The sequence below is a fragment of the Catharus ustulatus genome, chromosome 15 (assembly GCF_009819885.2).
Source record: "Catharus ustulatus isolate bCatUst1 chromosome 15, bCatUst1.pri.v2, whole genome shotgun sequence".
NCBI classification, from domain to species: Eukaryota; Metazoa; Chordata; class Aves; order Passeriformes; family Turdidae; genus Catharus; species Catharus ustulatus.
The window spans coordinates 17,487,830-17,508,650 of NC_046235.1; the positions used below are offsets into that span (position 1 = coordinate 17,487,830).

At 47.5% G+C, this 20,821-nt stretch overlaps 1 protein-coding gene across 1 annotated transcript in view; it reads right to left on the reverse strand.

Annotated features, from left to right (window-relative positions):
• The window catches only part of UBTD2 (ubiquitin domain containing 2), a 39,441-nt gene extending 24,101 nt beyond the window's left edge, over positions 1–15,340 (reverse strand). The window contains exon 1 of the mRNA XM_033073218.1: positions 15,245–15,340. Within this exon, the coding sequence (XP_032929109.1) occupies positions 15,245–15,314 (70 nt within the window). The 5' untranslated portion in view covers positions 15,315–15,340. The remainder of the gene's footprint in view (positions 1–15,244) is intronic.
• Between the last annotated feature and the right edge of the window lie 5,481 nt (positions 15,341–20,821).

Genomic DNA, 20,821 nt, shown 5'->3' on the forward strand with positions numbered 1-20,821 from the left:
AACAACCTCTGGAAACTACAGAAATAAAATTCCCAGGTGGTCGTCTGGAGCTCCCAGGTGCTGCCAGCAGGGCACAGCCCAGGGGATGCCCATTTATTGCCCCAGGAACCCCAAACTCAGCTTGGCCAGGCAGCAGGAGCTGTAAAACCCCGCTCAGCCTGGCAGGGAAGTTCACAGCTCCGGGGGACAGACGTTATCAACACAATTACCTGTCAGCACTGTTTACACTGGGATTTAAAGTGCTCCTATCTCTGGCAGATGAATGCTTTCAGCTGGGTACAGCACAGGATAAAGATTTCCCCATTGCCAGCTCTCCAAGTCCCTCAATCTGCACCATCCACGGTGCACAGCCTCTTCTAAAAGCTGTGACAAGACCCATTAGGGGAGCTGTCAGCAGAGTGAAAAATGTTCTGTTTGAGATGGGCTCACAGAGCACACGTTTGTTGTGACTTCTGCAGCGTGTGGTTTAAGCTCCAACTCAACTGCAGCCCAGGGCTTGGCACCAGGGCAGCCCAAAACACAGAACAAGAGCAGCACAGAGCTGGGGGAATGCTGCACAGAGCTTATCTGCCAGGGAAAAAAAAATAAACCACCATGGTGCTTTCTGTATCTCAGCATGAGGAAGAATGCAACTCAGCAACTTCACTTTTGAAGCACTGAAAGCCTTTTGTGTCTCAGTTCACAGGGAAACTTTAGACACATCAGATAAAAGTGCAAAGGGTGAATTCCTGACTGGACAAGCTGGGCTGGTGGGGCACTGCCCACTGCTCCAGGCTCATGTGCAGCCTGCATCTAGCACCAGAAAACATCCAGCTCCAGCTGCAAATGAGCAGCTCAGGCTCACAAATTCCCTTCCTCCTTGACAATGCTCTCCCTCTGACCTCTGCATAACAAGCAGCTGCTAAAAAAAGTGATTTAAAGTTCACTGGGGGCTGACATCACACAATAAATGAGGTTGGGAAAGCCCTCCAAGATCACCAAGTCCAACCTGTGCCCAAAGATCACCTTGGCACAATCCCTGAGTGCCAAGGACATCTCCAGGGAAAAAGGAGCAGCAGCAAAAATCCCCTACCCCAAGTGCTTCCCCACACATTGACAGCAGAGTTCTGAGTGCTCTGAGCAAGGCCAAAGCGGGGTTTGGCTCAGCAGGGTTTTAAACAAAGCCTGGCTTTGCTGCTGGCCTGAGCCATGGCAGTGGTGTGGCCAGTGCTGGCCTCTGTCACACGAGGCCACCCCGAATTCTGAGCTGGGCAAGTGACACAGAACCATCTGTTGGACACCTAGGCTATGTTTAACACTGGCAAAATTTTCAGGGGATTTATTTCATTACCAGCAAACCCAGAACTCATAAAGTCATTGGATGGTTTGGGTTCAAAGGGATCTTGAAACTCATGTTTTACCACAGGCAAGGACAGTTCCCACTATCCCAGGTGGCTCCAAGCCCCAACCTTGGACATTTCCAGGGATGGAGCAGGCACAGCTTCTTGAATTCCTTCCCAACATCCCATCTGAACCTCCTCTCCATCAGTGTGGACCCGTTTTCCTTATCCTGTCACTCCTGTGAAATTCCCTCTCCATCTTTCTCAGGTTTTCCTGCTGCTCAGGAGCCAGCAGAGTGTTCAGACCCCACCTCAGCACAGCCTTCATTTGGCTCTGCTGCATTAAACCCTAAAATCTGGGCAATTCAAGGTGTAATGCTCAGGACAGATGGCAAACCCCACGCTCCCAAGGATTTTTTTGGCTGGACATGCCACGCTTGCCATGTCACTGCTGCCAGCACAGCAGTCCCAAATTCCAGGAGGGAAAAACCAAAAAAAAAACCCCTCCAAGTTGGTGGCTGTTTTTACAATGACCAGTGATTAAATTAGCTTTGTTAAAGGATCTAACACCATGTCTTGAATTTATTCCAGTGCCACAGTTATTGGCAGGGATAAAGTTTCACATGAGCCAATTAACTAAATGCACTATTACTGTATCTCAGCTGCTTAAGCTCATCAGTTAATTAAGAGCTCAGTGTAAGCTGAAAATAGGAATCTTACCTGACACACATCCCAAACATACATTACCTTAATGATTTAATTTTACACTTCCATATTACCTTCCTCATGTGCCTGAGGAAAACTGAAAGGCAATTCCTTGGTTTAAAGAAAAACGAAAGCGAAAGTCACACAAACATTTACAGATTTCATCTAAGAAATTGGATTTCTCAGAACAATTCTTGTTGCTTTATTTAGCCCTATTTTACAGGGTAGCTTTTAATAGCAAAGCTAATATTTCACATTCAATTCTGAAACTCAACTTCTCTCTGTTTCCCCCAGGAAACTCCAGCTGGATAAAGCTCAACAGCTGGAATTTAGTGTAGAACACATGAGCAACCTCTTGGCCATAAGGAATTCCAACCTTCAAGTACACATTTGGTTAAGAAATCCACATTTATCCCCGAGTTAGAGACATGTAATAACAGATAAGGACATCAGTGGATTGCTCAGGTAATTAAAAAGCAATCTAAGCTAAAATGAAAAACGTGCAAGCCTTTGTTGTAACTTGTATAAATACCTGGATGTCTTGTACATCCAGGAGAAAAAAAAAACCCAAATCCTGCAAATGGGAGCACATGAACAAAACAGCCTTAAAACTCCATCCTTTCAAGGCCTTTTTATCCCCCTGTGGATGTACTTGGGGAAAAAATAGCCCTGTTCAAGGATTATTGATGTAATCAGAGAATGGTTTGGGCTGGAAGGGACCTTGAGGGACACCCAGTGCCACCCCTGCCCTGAGCAAGGACACTGCCACTGTCCCAGCTTGTTCCAAACCCCATCCTTGGGCACTGCCAGGGATCCAGGGGCAGCCACAGCTTTTCTGGGCACCAGTAAATCCAACCCTAAGCATTTAAACCCCCCCAAATCAGGAATTTAATCAAGGCTCGCTCCACGCAGCAATGCCAAGCACAGAACAACTTCTGAGCTGGAGGGAGCTTGGAGGAGGCACAGCAAACTGCCCTCTTCATTTAAATTGCAGAAATGAAGGGAGATTAAAGCAGCCAGAGCCTTTCCACCTTTAGCAAATTAATCTGATCCCTTTCAGAAGTCCCTGAGCACACCAGGCTTTAGCTCTATTAATGGCCTGAGTGATGCTTGCTCAGTGTTTCCAGTGGCCCTTAAATAACTCCTTTCAAAGGCAGCATCACAGAATTTGATTGAAAACCCATTTAATTCTCCACAACTGGGGGCAGGCTCAGAAATGGCAGCACAGTGATGATGTTGGCAGTGCTCTCAGCTGTGACATGTCCTGCAAGAGCTGAGGCAGGGCTTGGCCATGGGCTGTGCTTGTGTTTTCTCAAAAGGTGCTCACAGATCTCATTTCTCCTGTGGGACCCACTGCAAAGCAAGAGCAGAGTCCTTGGTCAGGACAGAGGCACTTTTCCTGCTTTTCCCCATTATTGAAGGTATAATTGATGTAATAACAGATTAAATGTGTGAGGATGCTTCTGCAAGGAAAGTTCTGAGTTCAGGCAGAACTCTCCATCCTTAGAGACTCTTCTCATTCCTGCTCCCCTTTCTGCAAGGGAAAATAGTTTCAAATCAAAAGGTTTTTCAAATTGGCTGGTAGTGAGAATGCATTATTAAAAAGTTTGTTATTTCAGCCACCTCAAAACAAGAGCCCAGCTCTCCTATGGATTTTCAGGGCAGGTGTGATTATTTGGCTCAGGTAAAGGAGCTCCTGAAAGCGTTGGGGAAATCAAACCCCAACATCCAAACCTGCTGATCTAACTGCAGCACTTAAAAGGGTTCATAAGAATGGCTGGATGCAAGTCCATGACAAATTCACTAATTACTGTGCTCTAATGAGCAAACCATGCCCAGGAAGTGCTGATTCCACAGCTCTGAACAAAGGCATCTCAAAGCCCAGAGCAGCAGAACTGGGGCCACTTTCAGACCTGTGGAAAAGCTGAGGATGAGCAGGAGAAAAATACATTTAAAATGTTCCCATCTGAGCAGCATCCACACAGCTCCCTCACTCACACAAGCATCAAAACTGCCTTTATCACATAATAATCTCTGAAATAGCTTGATAGAAAAATGTTCTGTTTAAAAAAAAGAAGAAAAAAGGGCTCCTAATTTATTAATCTTCAACATAAAGCAGCAAAAGTTGGGAAGTTTCAAAACACAAGAAAAGCAATGGTGCAGATCCCTAAACCTGAATTGCACAGCAAGAGTCCCCTGAGCTGGAAAAAATCCCCTGATTAATTGATAATAACAAAACAAGACATGGGAAGGCAGGAAGGCTGAAAGCAGGGAGCAGAGACAAATGCACTTTATCAATGGCAGATGAATTCAGCCTGGAAATTTGGCAGGCAGAGCAATCAGATAGCGGCAGAATCCTTGAGCAGGCAAACCTGGAAAGAGTTTCAAGACAAGATTAGATCAGCTGGTGGAATTTCTAAGACACAATATTCTGTTTGACACAGCACTGAAGCAGAGATAAAGAAGCCTTTGCCATTTTGGACTTTGCAGAACTGAAGCTGAATTGTCACCACTTAATAAAATGGATTTTTAACAAGCTCAATTATCAGCTCAGCATCCCTCTGGCCAGAGCTGCCAAGAGATGTTAAAGCAGGGCACTGGCAGCAGCCAAAATGCTTCCTCCCCCACCCCCAAATATTTACAGTATTTTCCTAACTAATGTGAGCTCAATGCAAATTATTAACTGCTGGTGAGAAGTTTCCCAGCACAGTAAGATAAAATGTTAATGTGGTTCCTTCCTCAGTCCTGCAATCAACAGGAAAACATGATCAGAAAGAATTGCAGTTGCATCCCTAAAACACCTTCTTTGGGATGGATACAGCAGAAAAAATAATTTTATAAAGGAACCTGTTGATTTCCCAAAGCAATATTGTGAAGGAGTTATGATAAATATCAATTTAAATAAATTTAACTTAAAAATTCTTGAGGAAATTTGCTCCCTGAGAACTGATTGTGACTGATCCAGGCTGGGACTGGGGAGTGTTTGGAGCCCACCCATTCCTGTCATGTTAAAGGTAAAAAAGAGAAATTTGGGTTCCTGTTTGAGTGGGTGTCTGTGTTTTCCCCACTCCAACACCCAGCAGATTATTTCAATTTTCAAGCTCCAATTTCAATTTTTAAGCTGCCAGAGTGACAATTTAACCAAAAGCCACGACTTCTCCAACTTAAAGCTAATTCCTACAGCACCATTATTTAGGAGGATTAGAAAGGGCACAAAACTTCCCAGGGAGACAGAGCACACACACTGAGATTCACCTCTAACAACAGAGAAGAACCTCTTCTTATTTTCTAAAGGTTTGTGTTATTTAGAAGAATAAAAATCCTAAATAAAAGTCTTTTTGGAGGTTTACAGAAAATAATCTGTCTACACTTGATTAGAAAGTCTCTGTGATGAGGAAGAGCTGAAGAACTAAAAGCTTATTTACAACTAAAGGGTTTTTATTCTGGTAACACCAAAGCACAGCAGCTTGTTCTGACAATGCTGCTGCTCCTTTTTCATTCCCAGCTGCCAGACTCAAATCTTCAATTCCCTGTTCTATTTAGCAGGAGTTTCAGATAAAGCCAAACCCTGCAGTATTTTTGGGAGATATTTTAGTGCTGTGTTATAAGGAGAGCCCTGGATACACACAAGGAATGGGATGCACAGGCAGCAAAAAATGAGATTTTGCTGTAAAATCCATGTGGGGCCATGCAATGTGTGACTGACTGGAAGTGTGTGACTTCAGTCAAGCAACAATCATGTGGTTTTCTGTTGAAATTGGAGCTCTTTTGGCACCAGAACTACTTTTAGATCTGGATAAACACACAATGGAGATCTATGGATGTGAAAAACACACAGAAGAGGAACTCATCTCAAATGAGCATTTAAACCTGTCTCAGGATAATATCCAATATTGATCAGCACTTCACAGAAGTATTTTTGTTCTAAAAGCACTCTTATTTATAGCACCCCATGTGCTTTCAACGAACTTATGTGGGCACAGAGCAAAAAAAAATCACAAAAAAAAAAAAATCAGTCTGCTACGTGTTTCACCGAGCCAAGTCATCAACATGCAAGAGTGAAATGTAACTCTCCAAAAAAATAAAATTTAAATAGCTCTGTGGCAGCTTTTTTCTTTCCAGCCCTGCCAGTGCTCCCCCTCAGCTGGGAGCTGTGATTTCCCACAAGTTTCAGGAGGAAATTTGGTCATTTCAGGCACTGGGAGGATGGAAATGCCCAGGGAAGGGAGACATTGGCTCATCCTCAGGCACTGGGGAAAATCTGGGAATGCTGCTCCTTGGAAATGGGAAACACTGGGATGATGGGGCTGTGCTGCCACCAAATATATCCCTTATAGATAAGGGAATTTAAATTTATCCCACTTGGGAATACATCCAGCCAGGGAATCTGCATCCAAGCTTTGGATAAACGTGGTGTGTTCCAGAGTGTGCCATGCTCTGCTTCCAAAAATCCTTCCCAAAAACAAACCCTATCCAAAAACACCTCCCAAAAACAAACCCTTCCCAAAAACAAACCCTATCCAAAAACACCTCCCAAAAACCCTTCCCAAAAACAAACCCTTCCCCTCTCTTCCCACCCTGGGAGTGGTACCAAGCTGAGAGCAGCCCAGCTAGGCAGTGTTATAAATACAAATTATGGTATTGGCTTTTAGCAAATAGCAGGATATTTTACATATATTTACTTATATATATTATTCATATAATATACATATGTATATATATGATACATATTGCACGACATTATAGTATATATTATGTATTTTACACTCTATGTATGGTGTTGAAATGGTTTTTAAGATATAGTTTTAAGATTAACATAGGTTAATAAAGCGTCTTTGCAGTAAGTGAACTGCCTGCTTGGTTCAATAACACCCAGTAAAAACACCTACTACTGATATACCAATTACTGTCTGTAAAAATTGAACACCACAGCCCAAATTAAGATTGATTTAAATTAAAACCACAGCCAAAAAGCACACATGCTCTAAAAAGGCAAACTCGAAGAGTAGCCATGTAAAACAGTTCCTGGAATATAGAAAATAGTTTATAGAAAAATTAAAAAATGTATGTTAGGTCTATGAATATACAACAGGCTGATAAATTTAAAGGGTGTCTCCAAATAAGCACCCAGCCCTTATAATCTTTTCCTTTATTATTGTCTTTTATTAAACTTTTTACAATCTACCAAGAAAATAAACATGGTTTTTCACAGTAGGAATTTTCACAGGGATTTGTACCTGCATGAAAAAAATATTTAAACCACGTTTGGGTGTTGGAAGATTTGATGTCCCCTTGGCAGTCAGGCCATGTCCCCTCTGAGGGACAGGGATGCAGTGGCTCAGGAGCAGTTTAAAGCTCAATATTCTGCATTAAAGACATTTTTAATGCACCTGAGATGGAGAAAAACACACCCAAACCACTGTGAAGGCACAAATCCAGCAAGTGTGACACAGGCAGTGCTTGGGGACAGCTTTCCCAGGAAACCCTTTAACCCAGAAATTATTTGGGAAACTCTTGGTGCAAGCCAGAGCAATGGGAATTAACAATGACAGCTTTTCCAGGAAACCCTTTAATCCAGAAATTATTTGGGAAACTCTTGGTGCAAGCCAGAGCAATTGGGAATTAGCAATTTTCCCTTAAATTCTCCATTATCCTGTGCTGCTGATGCTCTGCTGCAGGCTCAGGTGCAGCTTTTCCAGGAAACCCTTTAATCCAGAAATTATTTGGGAAACTCTTGGTGCAAGCCAGAGCAATGGGAATTAACAATGGCAGCTTTCCCAGGAAACTCTTTAAATCCAGAAATTATTTGGGAAACCCTTGGTGCAAGCCCAGAGCAATGGGAATTAACAATGACAGTTTTTCCAGGAAACTCTTTAATCCAGAAATTATTTGGGAAACTCTTTGTGGAAGCCAGAGCAATAGCAATTAGCAATTTTCCCTTAAATTCTCCATTAATCCTGTGCTGCTGATGCTCTGCTGCAGGCTCAGGTGCTCCCAAAAATGCAATGGGCAGAGAGGAGAAAATGGCATTTGGCAGCTGCAGGTATCCTGAGCTGTTTTGGAGGTGCTCTTTCCCAAAAAATCTGTATTTACCCACACAGGCAGGAAATCCCAGGGAAATAAAGCAACAAAGCAAAATGGCACAGAGAGATTCTTGTGCTGAATGCACAGTGCCCTTCATCACAGCATGGCAGCAGAGATGGAGCTTCATGGCTGCATTTTAAAAATAGAAAGGTAACAAGCTTCCCAAGCCCAAAGTGCCATTGCTGGGAGTGCTCTCAAAGAGCACACAGCTCCTCTGGGAAAAGGTGGAAATGCCTCCCTCCAGAATGTGTTGTCTGAACTAAGAGAATTATTTATAGTTGCTGCATTTATTATACATTATTATAAAGTGGGGGCTGTTAGGAGCTGTAAAGTGTTTATCATTTCAGGGGATGAAAAGTAATTTATTTCTAGAAAAGTGGTGGTAATGTTAGACTGAATAGATATGTTTTCAGAGTAAACTTTCCCTGTTGAACATGTGCAGAGCTACCATGCAATCCACAGCTCTGTGTGACACATTTTCCCATTTTAGCCTCTAATCTTTCCCCCCTGGGCACTACCTGTTCTTGCAGCAAACTACTGAAGCATTTTTCACTCCCATTTGTGAAGTGCCTCTGCTTTCATGGTCGAGAATGTGGGGAATAAAAAAAAAAAAAACCCCACATGACAGATCATGCAGAAAGTCCCCAAATCCCCTCCCTTCCACCTCATCTGCAGCACAAGGATGTCTTTATACACACACACAGAAAGATAGGCACACATAAAATCCTGCAGCACGTCTGAGATCCTCCACAAGTGAAAAATCAGCTTCAGAGCTGTGCCCATCTCCTCCCACAAATGGCTTTCAAGCAGGGCTTTGAATTCTCCTTTTTAAATCCTGTTCAGTGAGGAGAGGGGGAGATGGGCAGGGAAAAGGACACTGAGAAAAGGCTGGAAAAAAAAAACCTGCTCTAATTCACAATCCCAGCAGCGTTTCTGCTTTGGGAAGGACAATTTCCAAATGTTTTCCATCAGGCCTGAGAGGTCAACTGGGTGTGGAGCAGCTCCTGCAAATTGATAGCATCCAATAATTGCTCCTGCATTTATTACCTGCAGTGCCCTTGCACTTCCCAGGGCTGGGAAGGCTCAGGATCAGACTGATGGCATTTTAAATATTTAAGGTAGCCTAAAACTTCAGCCTCATTCAGCATTTAAGACAGTTTTTAATTTACTCCTAGAATGGGGGACAGAACAAACTCCTGCAGCTTTTGTCCAGCTCTCACTTGCATTAATCTGAGCGTGCCAGGGCCAGAAAATGCAAAATTCAGGTTCCAGCTGAACCTTAAACAAAGCACAAGAGATTTTCCCTGCACACAGGTCAGATAGAGCAGCATCAGAGGTGTTTCCCACTCCCAGTGCCACCAGCTTTGGGATGCATCACCTCCTCTGCTGCTGCTAACCCAGCCTGAAACACTGAATTACACTGCAAATCAATCCCCACGTGAGGGGAAACCTTGTTTTCTTAAAAAACAAGAAAATAAAACAAGGAAAAAAAAATCCCTAACAAAATTGACAGTTCATTTACTTCCTAAGCAGTGGAACATTTCTGTTTTGTCAACTCTGACTTGCCAGACAACACAGAGGCAGCAGATGAAATCCTCAGAGTGCTAGAAAAGTGTTTTATTCTACAGTCAGGAATTAGGGAATTTTATTTTTTATTCCCCCACAGAACAGCCTTTCCCCTCTGATTTTGGGTGAGTGAACCTCAGCACTCCCATAATGTAGCAGCCATAAATTATTTGGAAAATAAAAAGTAAAGAAAAGGATTAAGAGGCAAAACCCAACTGAAATATTTGCAGGAAAAGGAGGAGGAATTTTAAAGCAGCGAAAGCCAAAGTGGCAAATTGAAAATAATTTGTTTAAAAATGTATCAGACATTCTTACACAGTGTCTGCCCAGACAAAAGGATGAAGGTGATTTTTACACCACACTCTAAATTATAAAGAGGAGTTATATTCCCTTCTCAATCATGGGCATTTGGTCATGAACTTTCCAGATCTTTAAATTCTTTCTCTTTTAGAGGTACCCAAAGCAATTAAGGCAAACTTGACCCTTTTTGTACCTGCAAGAAAAATCACAGGAATTTGCAACTTAACTGCAAGGCCAATCTCTATTTCAGGCTCCAACTGTATTATAATTTACATAAATCATAAATTGTATTATCCAACATTCACATGAAAAACAATATTATATTATATATTACTTGCTGCAATGAGAGCGGATGGCTGCTTGGTAGAATTTATTCAAACTGGCAACTGATAATATTTTCCATTTATCAAAAATCTCCAAAGCACAATGATTGTTCAATTTATTGTGTTTAACATTCAGTGAAGGAGGATGTTGTCGTTTTCAACACTGCAATCCCAAACAGAGAAATTAAAATAAATCACTTCATCTAGAAGCCAAACAAACAATTACATGGAGGAACCAGCCAAAAAGGAAACCAAACAGCTTCGTTTGCCAGCCCTTATTAACAGTAAAAATAACACTTTATTTCAGTTTCTGAGAGCTCCTTGTTATCACCTGGAAAACAAAACCAGGTCTTGTAGTTTCCAAATGAAAAGTGTCACAGCAGCACAGTGCCATGCCAGGGGATGAATACTTGGGATTGAATTATCTGGGGCTGTCAGCACCAATTCGAGATCCCAATAATCTCCAGGAGGCTGAGGGTGCCCAGCCCTCAGGAAATCAGAGTTATTAAAGGCTACTTTTATTCCAAAGCCCTGATAAAACCCACATCTAACTCTTGTGGAAATCACAGACTCATTTAGATTGGAAAAGGCCTTCAGGATCATTGCTAACACAGCTCTAAACTCCATCTGCACCTCCTTCAAACACACCCAGGTGTGGAGCAGGAAGGGTTTGGAGCAAGTCTCAAAGCCATGCTAAGCTTTTTTGATTATTCCATTAAAAAAAAAAACAACCCAACCAAACACAAAATCCACAGTAGGACCTAACAGCAAAAGCCAGCTCTAATTTATTAATATTTTTGCCAGCCCTGTATTCCAGAGCAGCAGGAACTACCTGAAATCCAGATGTGCCCCTTTCAGATGGCACTGGAAGCCCAGCCAGGTGCTGTATGCAGGAAAAACCATCACAGCCTGCACCCAACAGCTCCAAGCCACTAAAAAATCCCTCTGGGAGACTCTTTGTGTGCTCCAGTACAAAAGGGAGGCACCAAATGCTCTTAAGTGCTCAGTCATGAGCTGCTTGTTTAACCCCCCCGTGCCAGCCAAGCAGAGCCCTGCTGTATTAATGCAATTGTGAGCAACAAATCTCACTGCTTAATATGCAAATTCCCCGGGTCAGTGCTGCAGAGAAGCACCATGAAAGCAGTTATTGTGACTTGCAATCAGCCATGTGATGCACAGCCCTGCTCAGCACTCAAGGAAAATATTTAAGAAACTGTTGTCCAGTTGCTGAGAGCAGAGGTGGAGCACAATATTTGCCTTTCTGCGAGTTCATGAAGCTCCAGCACTGCACCAAACTCCACGGGAGGAACGGAGAGCTGGAATCATCTCCCATCCTGGCAGCCCTATGTCCACTTGGCCCTGTTCTCACTGCTGGGTGATGGGGGCAGAAGGAAAGAAGACAAATTTCAAACAGAATCAGCATCTTTGCTGGCGAGGAAGGGCGATAAGAGCTGCAGCAGGCAGGCGAGCAGCGTGTCAAGGAGAGCTCAGCAGCAATCAGACAGCTGCAGCCAAAAGCCTTAATCTGCAATGACTTGTGCTCCCAGGCACTGCATCCCCTGCTTTCCCCTCACTCCACACAAGTGACTGTCTCACTGAACTTCACCAGGTCAGACTGAGTGATCTGCAGCTTCTGAGAGGGGTGAGAGTTTGCCACGAGAGAATGAACAGCTTCCTCCTTTTCCTGCTCAGAAAAGAAAAAGGAATTGAGCTCCAGGAAGGACCTGCTGGCACAGCTGAACACACCTGAGGTACAGGCACAAGGGCAGAGCTTCCCAGCAGTTCATGCCAAGGCCAAAGGTGTTCCAAAAACACAAGTGCAGAGGTCACCCAGCCTGGGAAGAGGCTGCAGAACAGTTATTTGTGTCCTGCTCTCACCATCCTGCAGGAACTCGGTCACCTTTGGCAGGGCACAGCTGGAACAGATGTAGTGCTCAGCTCCTGAAACCTTGGGCTGTGAGTGGGAGACAGCTAAAGGGATGGAGAGGGGAAAGCTGTGTTTGTAAAGCAGTTAGTGATGTCCTTTCATGACTCCCCAATAAATCCACCCACCACAGTTTGGTTCTGCTGGGCTACAACACACTGAGCATGGAGACAGGAACTTTTCCTGTATGCCAAACAAGGTCCTGGTGAAATAAAAACTTGCTGAAAAGAGAAGTGCTAATGAAACAGCTGGTACCAATCTGCAAAGCCCATTTCATTTCCAGCCTGATGGGCAGAGCAGCATCTGTTAAATTCTTGGTGAGGAACAGCCCCCTCCTGCTCCGGCCAGCGCAAACAGAGCTGTGCAGTGAGCTGGGCTTTTGATTAGCTCCATCTCACACACCTGAGGATCCAGAGCAGCTCTCCTGACACACACACACAGCATCCTGACCTTGAAAAATGCCCAGAGTAAGAGACAAAGGAAGCACACGTGGCCAGGACATGCCGTCAGCTCTGCCAAGCTGACACGAGTGACGGGAAGTGCCGGCCATGGACAAAAACACCGAGGAGAATACAGGGATGTGACAAATCCTCCTCTCCACTCCACTAACACAATTGAGCATGATTCTGCCACTCCCCACTGCCCTGGAATAAATGGAAACTGGGATGAATCAGGCTTGAGAGCTGGCTCCCACTTTCACCCAGCATCGCACACGGCCGCTGCTGTCTAATCAAGCTCTCGAGCGCTCGCAATTTTCCAGGAAACTTTTCCATTCTGGGGAAAAGACAAAGCCTCTCCAAAACAAGCCCACGACTGGCAAGTGGGAATCATCATGTTCCAAAACACCTTCCTAGGATTTCAGATTGCTCTGGCCCTGCTCACTGACAGCAATCTGAAAGCGAATAGTGGGTGAGGTCACAACAGCAGAGCTGGAGGAAAGGAGGAGAGCAGCAAGAACTCATCTCAGCACAGCTCTAAACTCCAAATCCTGCTCACCCGTGCTTCAGCTGGTCCAGAGGATGATGCCTCCAGACAGAAGCTCCCCTGAGAGAGCAAGCCAGGTCTCAGACTTGGCGAGGGCAGGCTGGCAGAACCCCTAAAGCTCCAAATCAGGCTGGACTTTGCCATCTTTGTCACGTTTAGAGAAGACACCCAGAGCTTCTCCCAGCTCAACCTACCCCCCTCTCCTCCTTGTGGAGAGGCAGAGCAGATCTGTAGCATTACAAAACAGGCTATTGCACACTGGAGCTGATTGTTTAAGACAGTCCTAAGAAGCTCATAATTCAAGTGAAATTTCAGCGCTTCTCACTTCAGCGAGACAACCTTAAGGAACATTACCCTGAGAGCATGAATCAACACGAGCCAGCTGACACGAATTTCACATCTCTTACATCTCCAAAGGCCAGCTGCTGTCGTAATGCACCAGGCACAATGGGTTATTTAACCCCAGAGCAGCAGTGCCATGCCCTGGGAGCACCACACAAACCCTGCCCACCTCACACGCTGCTCTGGGGAGAGCAATCTGTTTTACAATATCACCCAAAGCCTGATCCTGTTCTTCTCCCATCTCATTCACTCGATATCACAGGTGAGATAAGAGCAAGGAAATTAAACCCAGCCTATTTCTGTGACATGATCTCACCTCATACCACATCTCAGGACAAGCACCAGTGGAGCTTTTAATGCTATTCTTTGGTCAATATTTTGGGCTGTGTGGTGATTCCTGCTGTTCTTTTTCTTTCACTCATCCATTCTGCTCAGCACTCTTGCAGGTTTTCACAGGTTGGTAAATCTGCTTGGTACAGATGCACTTTAGGTAACCCACTTCTTCCCTTTTGAACTGATAGAATAAGGAGGACTCACACTGTTCAAAGCTATAAAATTCCTTTTAATGGCACTGATGTGATTAAATCCACAGGAGGATGGGGAGCCTCCCTCTCTGGAGACATCCAAACCCACCTGGATGTGTCCCTGTGTCACCTGCTCTGCATGACCCTGCCTCAGGAGCGGGGTTGGACTGGATCATCTCCAGAGGTCACTCCCAACCCCAGCTATCCTGGGATTCTGTGAAACCCCACACAGCTGGAATCCTGCTATTTCCATGAACTCTGTCTCTGGCATTAATCAGCAGATGGCTGCTTCAGACACAACTCCAAGTGCTGCATATTTTTACATCGTGGAATGACAGCAAAGTCACTGATAGAAAGAACATCCCAAATAAAACCAGGCTGATATCCTGTAAGACATGGGTGGAAAACACACCTGGACCAGCAATTCTCCTCCTGAAATCTGTGGATCCTGAATGCGAGGACTCCTTATAAGTCAAGTGTCCTGTCGGTAGGCTGACTTTAAATGAGTATAAATGACTATAAAACACACACAGCCCAGCTGGAGAACATCAGGGGTCCACAAACCCGAGAGCAGCGAGAAAGCAACCATCCAGGCGTGTTCTCTGGAGAAAAACCCGGCGGGGAAAGGCTGCTGGCACTGCGGCAGGGCTCGGCTCCCCAAGCCGGGAGTGCAGCACGGAGCACGCCGCTCCAGCATCTCCGGGAAGGGGCTGGAGCCCAGCAGCTCTCCCGGCTGGAAAACAAACCCGGCCCCGCAGCAGCGCCAGCCCCCGAGCGAGCTGGGCAAGCATTTCCCGCACGGCACAAGGAGCGGAGCCCGAGGAAAACAAACTTCGGGAGCCGCGGGCAGGGCCTGTCCCCCCCCAGCCGGGCTTTACGGCAGCAGGGGCCGCGTCCTTGAGCCCCCCGGCAGCGCCCAGCGAGGCGGAGGCGGCTCCGCTGCCGCTCCTGCCCAGCACAGACCGGCCCGAGAGCAGCGCCGGGACCGGCGGGGCCGCGCTGCCGGCCCGGGGGCTGTGCCCGCCCCGCAAAGTTCGGGCGGATCCGGGGGATGGTCCGGGGATGGTTCCGAGCAGCACCGGACGCGGCTCCCCCGCCCGCCGCAGGCCCCGGCCCGCAGCGCCCGCCCCGGGGTCCCCCCGCGGTTCCCCCCGGCCCGGTACCGGCGCTCACCTCCGGTGCCGTCCGAGTTCTCGTTGAGGCTGCCCGAGGAGTCGTGGTGGGAGCCCACACACCCGCCCATGGGGCCCGCAGACCCGCCGCCGAGCCGCCCCCCGCCCCCCTCCCCTGCACCGAGCTCCGCCGCCGGCCGGGCAGGCGCGATGGCTGCGGAGCCGCCCCCCGCTCCGACACCGCCCCCGGGGCGCGGCCTGCGCCCGGGGACACCGGCACCGGCACCGGGACCGACAGCGAGACCGGCACCGACAGTGATACCGGGACCGGGACCGGCACCGGCACCGACAGCCACACCGCCCCCGGGGCGCGGCCTGCGCCCGGGGACACCGGCACCGACACCGGCACCGATAGCGGGACCGGCACCGGGACCGGCACCGACAGTGATACCGGGACCGTCACCGGGACCGGCACCGGGACCGACAGCCACACCGCCCCCGGGACGCGGCCTGCGCCCGGGGACACCGGCACCGGCACCGGCACCGGCACCGGGACCGACAGCGGGTCCGACAGAGATACCGGCACCGGGACCGACATTGATACCGGGACCGGGACCGGGACCGACAGTGATACCGACACCAACACCGGAACTGACACCGGGACCGACAGCGATACCCGCACCAGCACCGGGGCCGGAACTGGGACCGACAATGATGCTGGCACCGGCACCGACAGTGGCACCGGGACCAGCACCAGGACTGACAGCGATACTGGGACCGGCACCGGGACTGGCACCAACAGCGATACCAGGACCGGGACCGACAGCAATACCGGCACCGGGACCGGCACCAGGACCAACAGCGGGACTGGGACCGACAATGATACCGGGACCGGGACTGAGACTGGGACCAACAGCGGCACTGGGACCGATACAGGGACTGGGACCAGCAACAATACCAGAACCGGGGCTGGGACCGGGAGCGGCACCTCCCTGACACCAGGACCAGCACCGGGTTTGGGACTGGCACTGATATCAGCCCTGCCCGACCCATGGGACCACCCCAGCACCGGGCCTGGGACCGGCACCAGCACCGGGATGCGGGGCTGTCCCCATGCCCAGCCCGGCAGGGTGCCCCGGGTACCGGCTGTGTTTGTTCATTCCCTGCTCTAAAGCTCCCCATGCTCTGCCCCATCCCCAAATGTTCAGGGATGCAGCTCTGAGCATCCCTGTCTAGTGAAAGGTGGAACAAGAGAATCTGTCAGGGCCCTCCCAACCCAAACCACTCTGTAATTCCATTATTTGTCTCTACACACAAAAAGAAAATCCACACTCAGATCAATCCCTGCCCCACTACCCAGCCACACACCCCTGTGTTATCAGGCTGCCAGTTTGAAATTAAAACTAAGCAAACTTTTTGGTCAATCTGACCGAGCAGGCTTCAGCTCACTGAGAAGAAAAGTTCAACTTTCGTGCTCTTAATGCCCAGCTGGGTTATCTCATTTCAGCAGCAATCCCGCCCTGGGATCGGGGAATTACAGTTCCCACACTATCAGATGCACTGGAGCGCCTTGGAATAATCAGCAAAAAGTCAGAGCACTGAAAAATGGGAGCAGACAGTGCAAAAAATAAAGTCTGGTAACAGACTGTGCTCTGGGTTCCCCACACGCTCTGCTATACACGGCAGCTTCATGTTCTTGTACACAGAGCAGCACAAAACAAAACTCAAGCTGAGCATATTTTTCCTCCATAAAGATGACATTGCAAATGTGTTTTTTGGAATTAAAATAGAGTAGCTGTTTGTAGAGTTTCTAGTCAGCACAGTGAAAAGAACTGCTGGACAAAGGAGTTTTTCTGCCATTAATTTCCCTACATAATCTTCATACCAAAAGCCCAGCCAGCCTTTGGGACGGCTCTTGTGTTGATAATTAAAATCCCAAACGTATGAGATAAGCTGAGAGCCAAATGCTGAGCACTTTGTCATCTGAGAACAAAAAGGCACAGAGCTCAGCTGCCTTGTTGGGTCCAAATGGGAAGGTCAGGCCTGGTAAGAAAGCCTAAAGAGCAATTATTAGAGTCTGAGCACGTGCCCACTAATTACAACAAAAGCAAAAATTCCCTGTCTGTGCAGACATTTAAACCAGATCAAGGAGCCACCCAGAGCTCGGTTGTTTTCAGATTTTATCTGAGGGCCTCGAGGGAGTTTGCCCACATATACACTGTACAAAGATATTGCAGAATCACAAAGTCTGTGAGGCTGGAAAAGAACTCCAGGACCATGGAGTGCCACCTGGGCCCAACCTTGTCCCCAGAGCACTGAGTGCCACCTCCAGGGATGGGCACTCCAAACCTCCCTGGGCATCCCATTCCAATACCTGAGATGTGCCAGGCTGGGGGGAGGGAGTGAATATTCAGAATTGCAGGAAATTTGGAAGGCAGTTGCAGATTTTCCTAGAAGTAGGTGTTGATTATTTTATCATCAGAGCACATAACTCTGCAGGGAAATCATGGATTGTGGGGATGCACACTGGGAGAGCTTCTCCCTCTGGGTGTCTGCTGCCCAGGGAGGTCCCAAAACTGGTGGAAATCCAAGGGGACTCTGTTCTGTACCAGGGTGGCTGCAGGACTGTGGGCTGGCCCGGGAAAGTCTGGAAAGGCTTGGAAAAACACAGCAGAGCTTGTTATTGTGTGTGTTTGGGACTGAAATCTTTCACTGGGTACCTCGTGCTTCTCTCACTATGGAGCACACACACACATATACACACACACATATATATATTAAAATATATAAACATGTTTGTGTGCATAGAGACACTCAGGATTGCCCAAAGTGAATATTTACAGCCTGACCCCACAGATCAGGAGGTGCTTGCAATGTACTAATAAAGCACTGAAGAAAAAACCAACTTTTTTCTGGGTTATTTATTTTGAAGGTTATTCCTTCTCAAAATAAGTTTCCCTGAGCTTTGCAATCAGAGTTTCTGTGCTTCAGTCTCAGCTCTGCTCCTACACTGTGGCCTTGGATGAGTCAGTAACCTTGGCTGCTGTGTTTCTATCAGAAAATCAGTGTTTGTCTGCACATCTCTTGGGGGTATGGCCAGGATTAATTCATTCCTGCTCCTTATGACTTTGTAGCTGCCAGAAGAGACTTTTCACAATTCGAGGGTGTCATGGATTGCCCATTCCATGGAGGTACCACTGCCCTGTGTGGCTGGGATTATTTTGGGGGTCACAAACTTTACAGTGCCAACAACTTCAGGATTTTTTGGCACAAATCCTCCTGGAGTGTGAGCACCAGAGGGATGGGGTTTTTGGCTGTAAAAGTCCCCAAGGAGATGGAGCAACAGTGATGGAGCAGCTCCAGAGGAGGCTCCAGGATGAGCAGAGGATGGAGCAGCTCTGCTGGCAGAGCTGGGATTGTTCACCTGCAGAGGAGAAGCTTTGGGGTGACACAGTTGTGACCTCAGTGCCTGAAGGAGCTGCAGGACAGATGGAGAGAGAATTGACAAGGGATGGAGCAGGCAATGGATTCAAACTGACAGAAACTAGGGCTAGGTGGGATGTTGGAAGGATTTTTTTCCCTGTGAGGGTGGTGAGAAGGTGCCCAGAGCAGTTGTGGCTGCCCCTGGATCCCTGGCAGTGCCCAAGGCTGGGCAGGGCTTGGAGCCACCTGGAGGTGTCCCTGCCATGGCAAAGGAATCAGAACTGGATGATCTTTGAAGTCCCTTCCAACCCAGGGAAGCATTCCATGGCTCTGTGATTTTATTATTTCCTATAGAATCCTATACAGTAAATTTTTTTTCTGCACTTTGCCAGTTTTTCTCTCCAGCTGGGCTCTGGCTGTTTGCTCACAGTCAGTGGTGGTGGGTTTGGCCATCACATGATGATCCAGAGTGATCAATCCCAGCTCTCTGATGATTCAGCTCTGTGTGGGAACAAGGATGAGATGCTGACAAATTGCATCAGCACTGAAACTTCTCTCTCAGGCACCCACATTTTGATTTTTAGCAGTGCTGCCCAGGACAGCACTACCAAAGTATTCACATCATGAGTGGAAGTCTTCCCAGATTTCTTTGGAAAAGGGAGGCACAGCTGATGAGGTTATCAGCCAAAGATCCCACAGGAATCAGGAGCAGGAAAGAACCATGGAGTCCAACTGCTCATTTTCCTCCTCAGAGAGTCTGAAGACATTCAGCAAGTTGCTATTTTCAGATTTGCTTCCCCGTGGCTCTTGCTGAGAGCTGCTGAGGCTGTAGCCTCATTTCCACGGGCTGGAGGTTTCCCTGCACAGCACTTCTGTTTGGATGTGGTTTTCAGGAATGCTGGCTCACATTCCAAAATTTCCACCAGCAATTTTTTGGCTGATTCCATCCCCATTTAATCCATCCCTTCCCAAAGTGACTGGTGGCAATCTCCACCACCCAGAGGCAGCAGAGCTGTGTCCAAATGATGTGAGAGCAGGCAGGGTTTGATTTCCTGGAATGACCAAGGGGAGGAAAAATGCACAGAGGAATTCCTGTGGCTGAGGAACCCCAGGAGGCACCAGGACATCCCCAGCTGGCCAGGAATGGACAGAGGGAGGGCTGTGTGTGTCCTCCAGCAGCACAAACCCCACTCCCAAAGCCTTGGCACTCAGCTCTGCTGCAGGAAATGCCAGGATGGGAAGCTGGAGCTCCTCAGGGAATTTCCATGCTTGGGGTTCTTCATCTCTCTCTGTTAACAGTCAGGATTCCACGTGCTTTAAATGTTTCTGCAAAGCTCTGAAGTTTTGATTTCTATTGCTGGAGAAAAGGGGTCACTGAAAAGGGTAAAAATCACTTTTTATTGTGCAGCACCAGCAGTGATGGTGGGAATCTCTGCATTCCACTGCCAGAACCAAACTGGATGGGGCTTGGAGCAACCTGGGACAGTGGAAGGTGTCCCTGCTATGGCAGGGGTGGAATGAGATGATTTTTGAGGTCCCTTCCAACCCAACCCATCCCACGATTCTATTTTTTATTGTTTTGTCACATCAGGCAGGTTTGGTTAATCAAAATATACATTAAAAAAAAATAAGAAAGAAAGAACCTCGAGTGCTAAAGCAACAAAAGTGAAACGCTGCTTCCCTCCTGTGGTGACCTCCCTGATTGCACAGCCAGACACTGCAATAATGACACTTGGAAGGGGATTTTAGAAAAATGATTGCCATTATTCTGATGCACTTGCAGCTCACACCCTGCTGTCATTGCCACAGCCCTGCACTGACATTTCCAAAGCAGAACACCAAGCCCAGCTCTGGCTGCTCAGCCAGGCTGGGAGCTCTGAGAACTTTATCTCCTCCCAGGCTCTTTGTGGCCAAGTTCTCCCCTTTCAGCTGCCCTGGAGTGGATTCTCTGCCTGGCTGCACAGTGTTCTGTGTCACTAAATAATGAAGGGGCAGCAGGACAAAGGGAGCACACAGGGATGGGGCTCCCAACCCTTGGCACGTTCCCTCCTTTGCAGGAGCTGCTCCCAAGCTGGGCCACGGAGCCAGCACAGGGAACAGCCCCACCTGGGCTGTGGTGATGCCATTTCTGCATTTCCTGCTATTACTGTGGTCATTTTGTGTTGTGTAAATATTTTATGAATAGCTGGAGGCTCATTCAGGAGCTCACATCTCC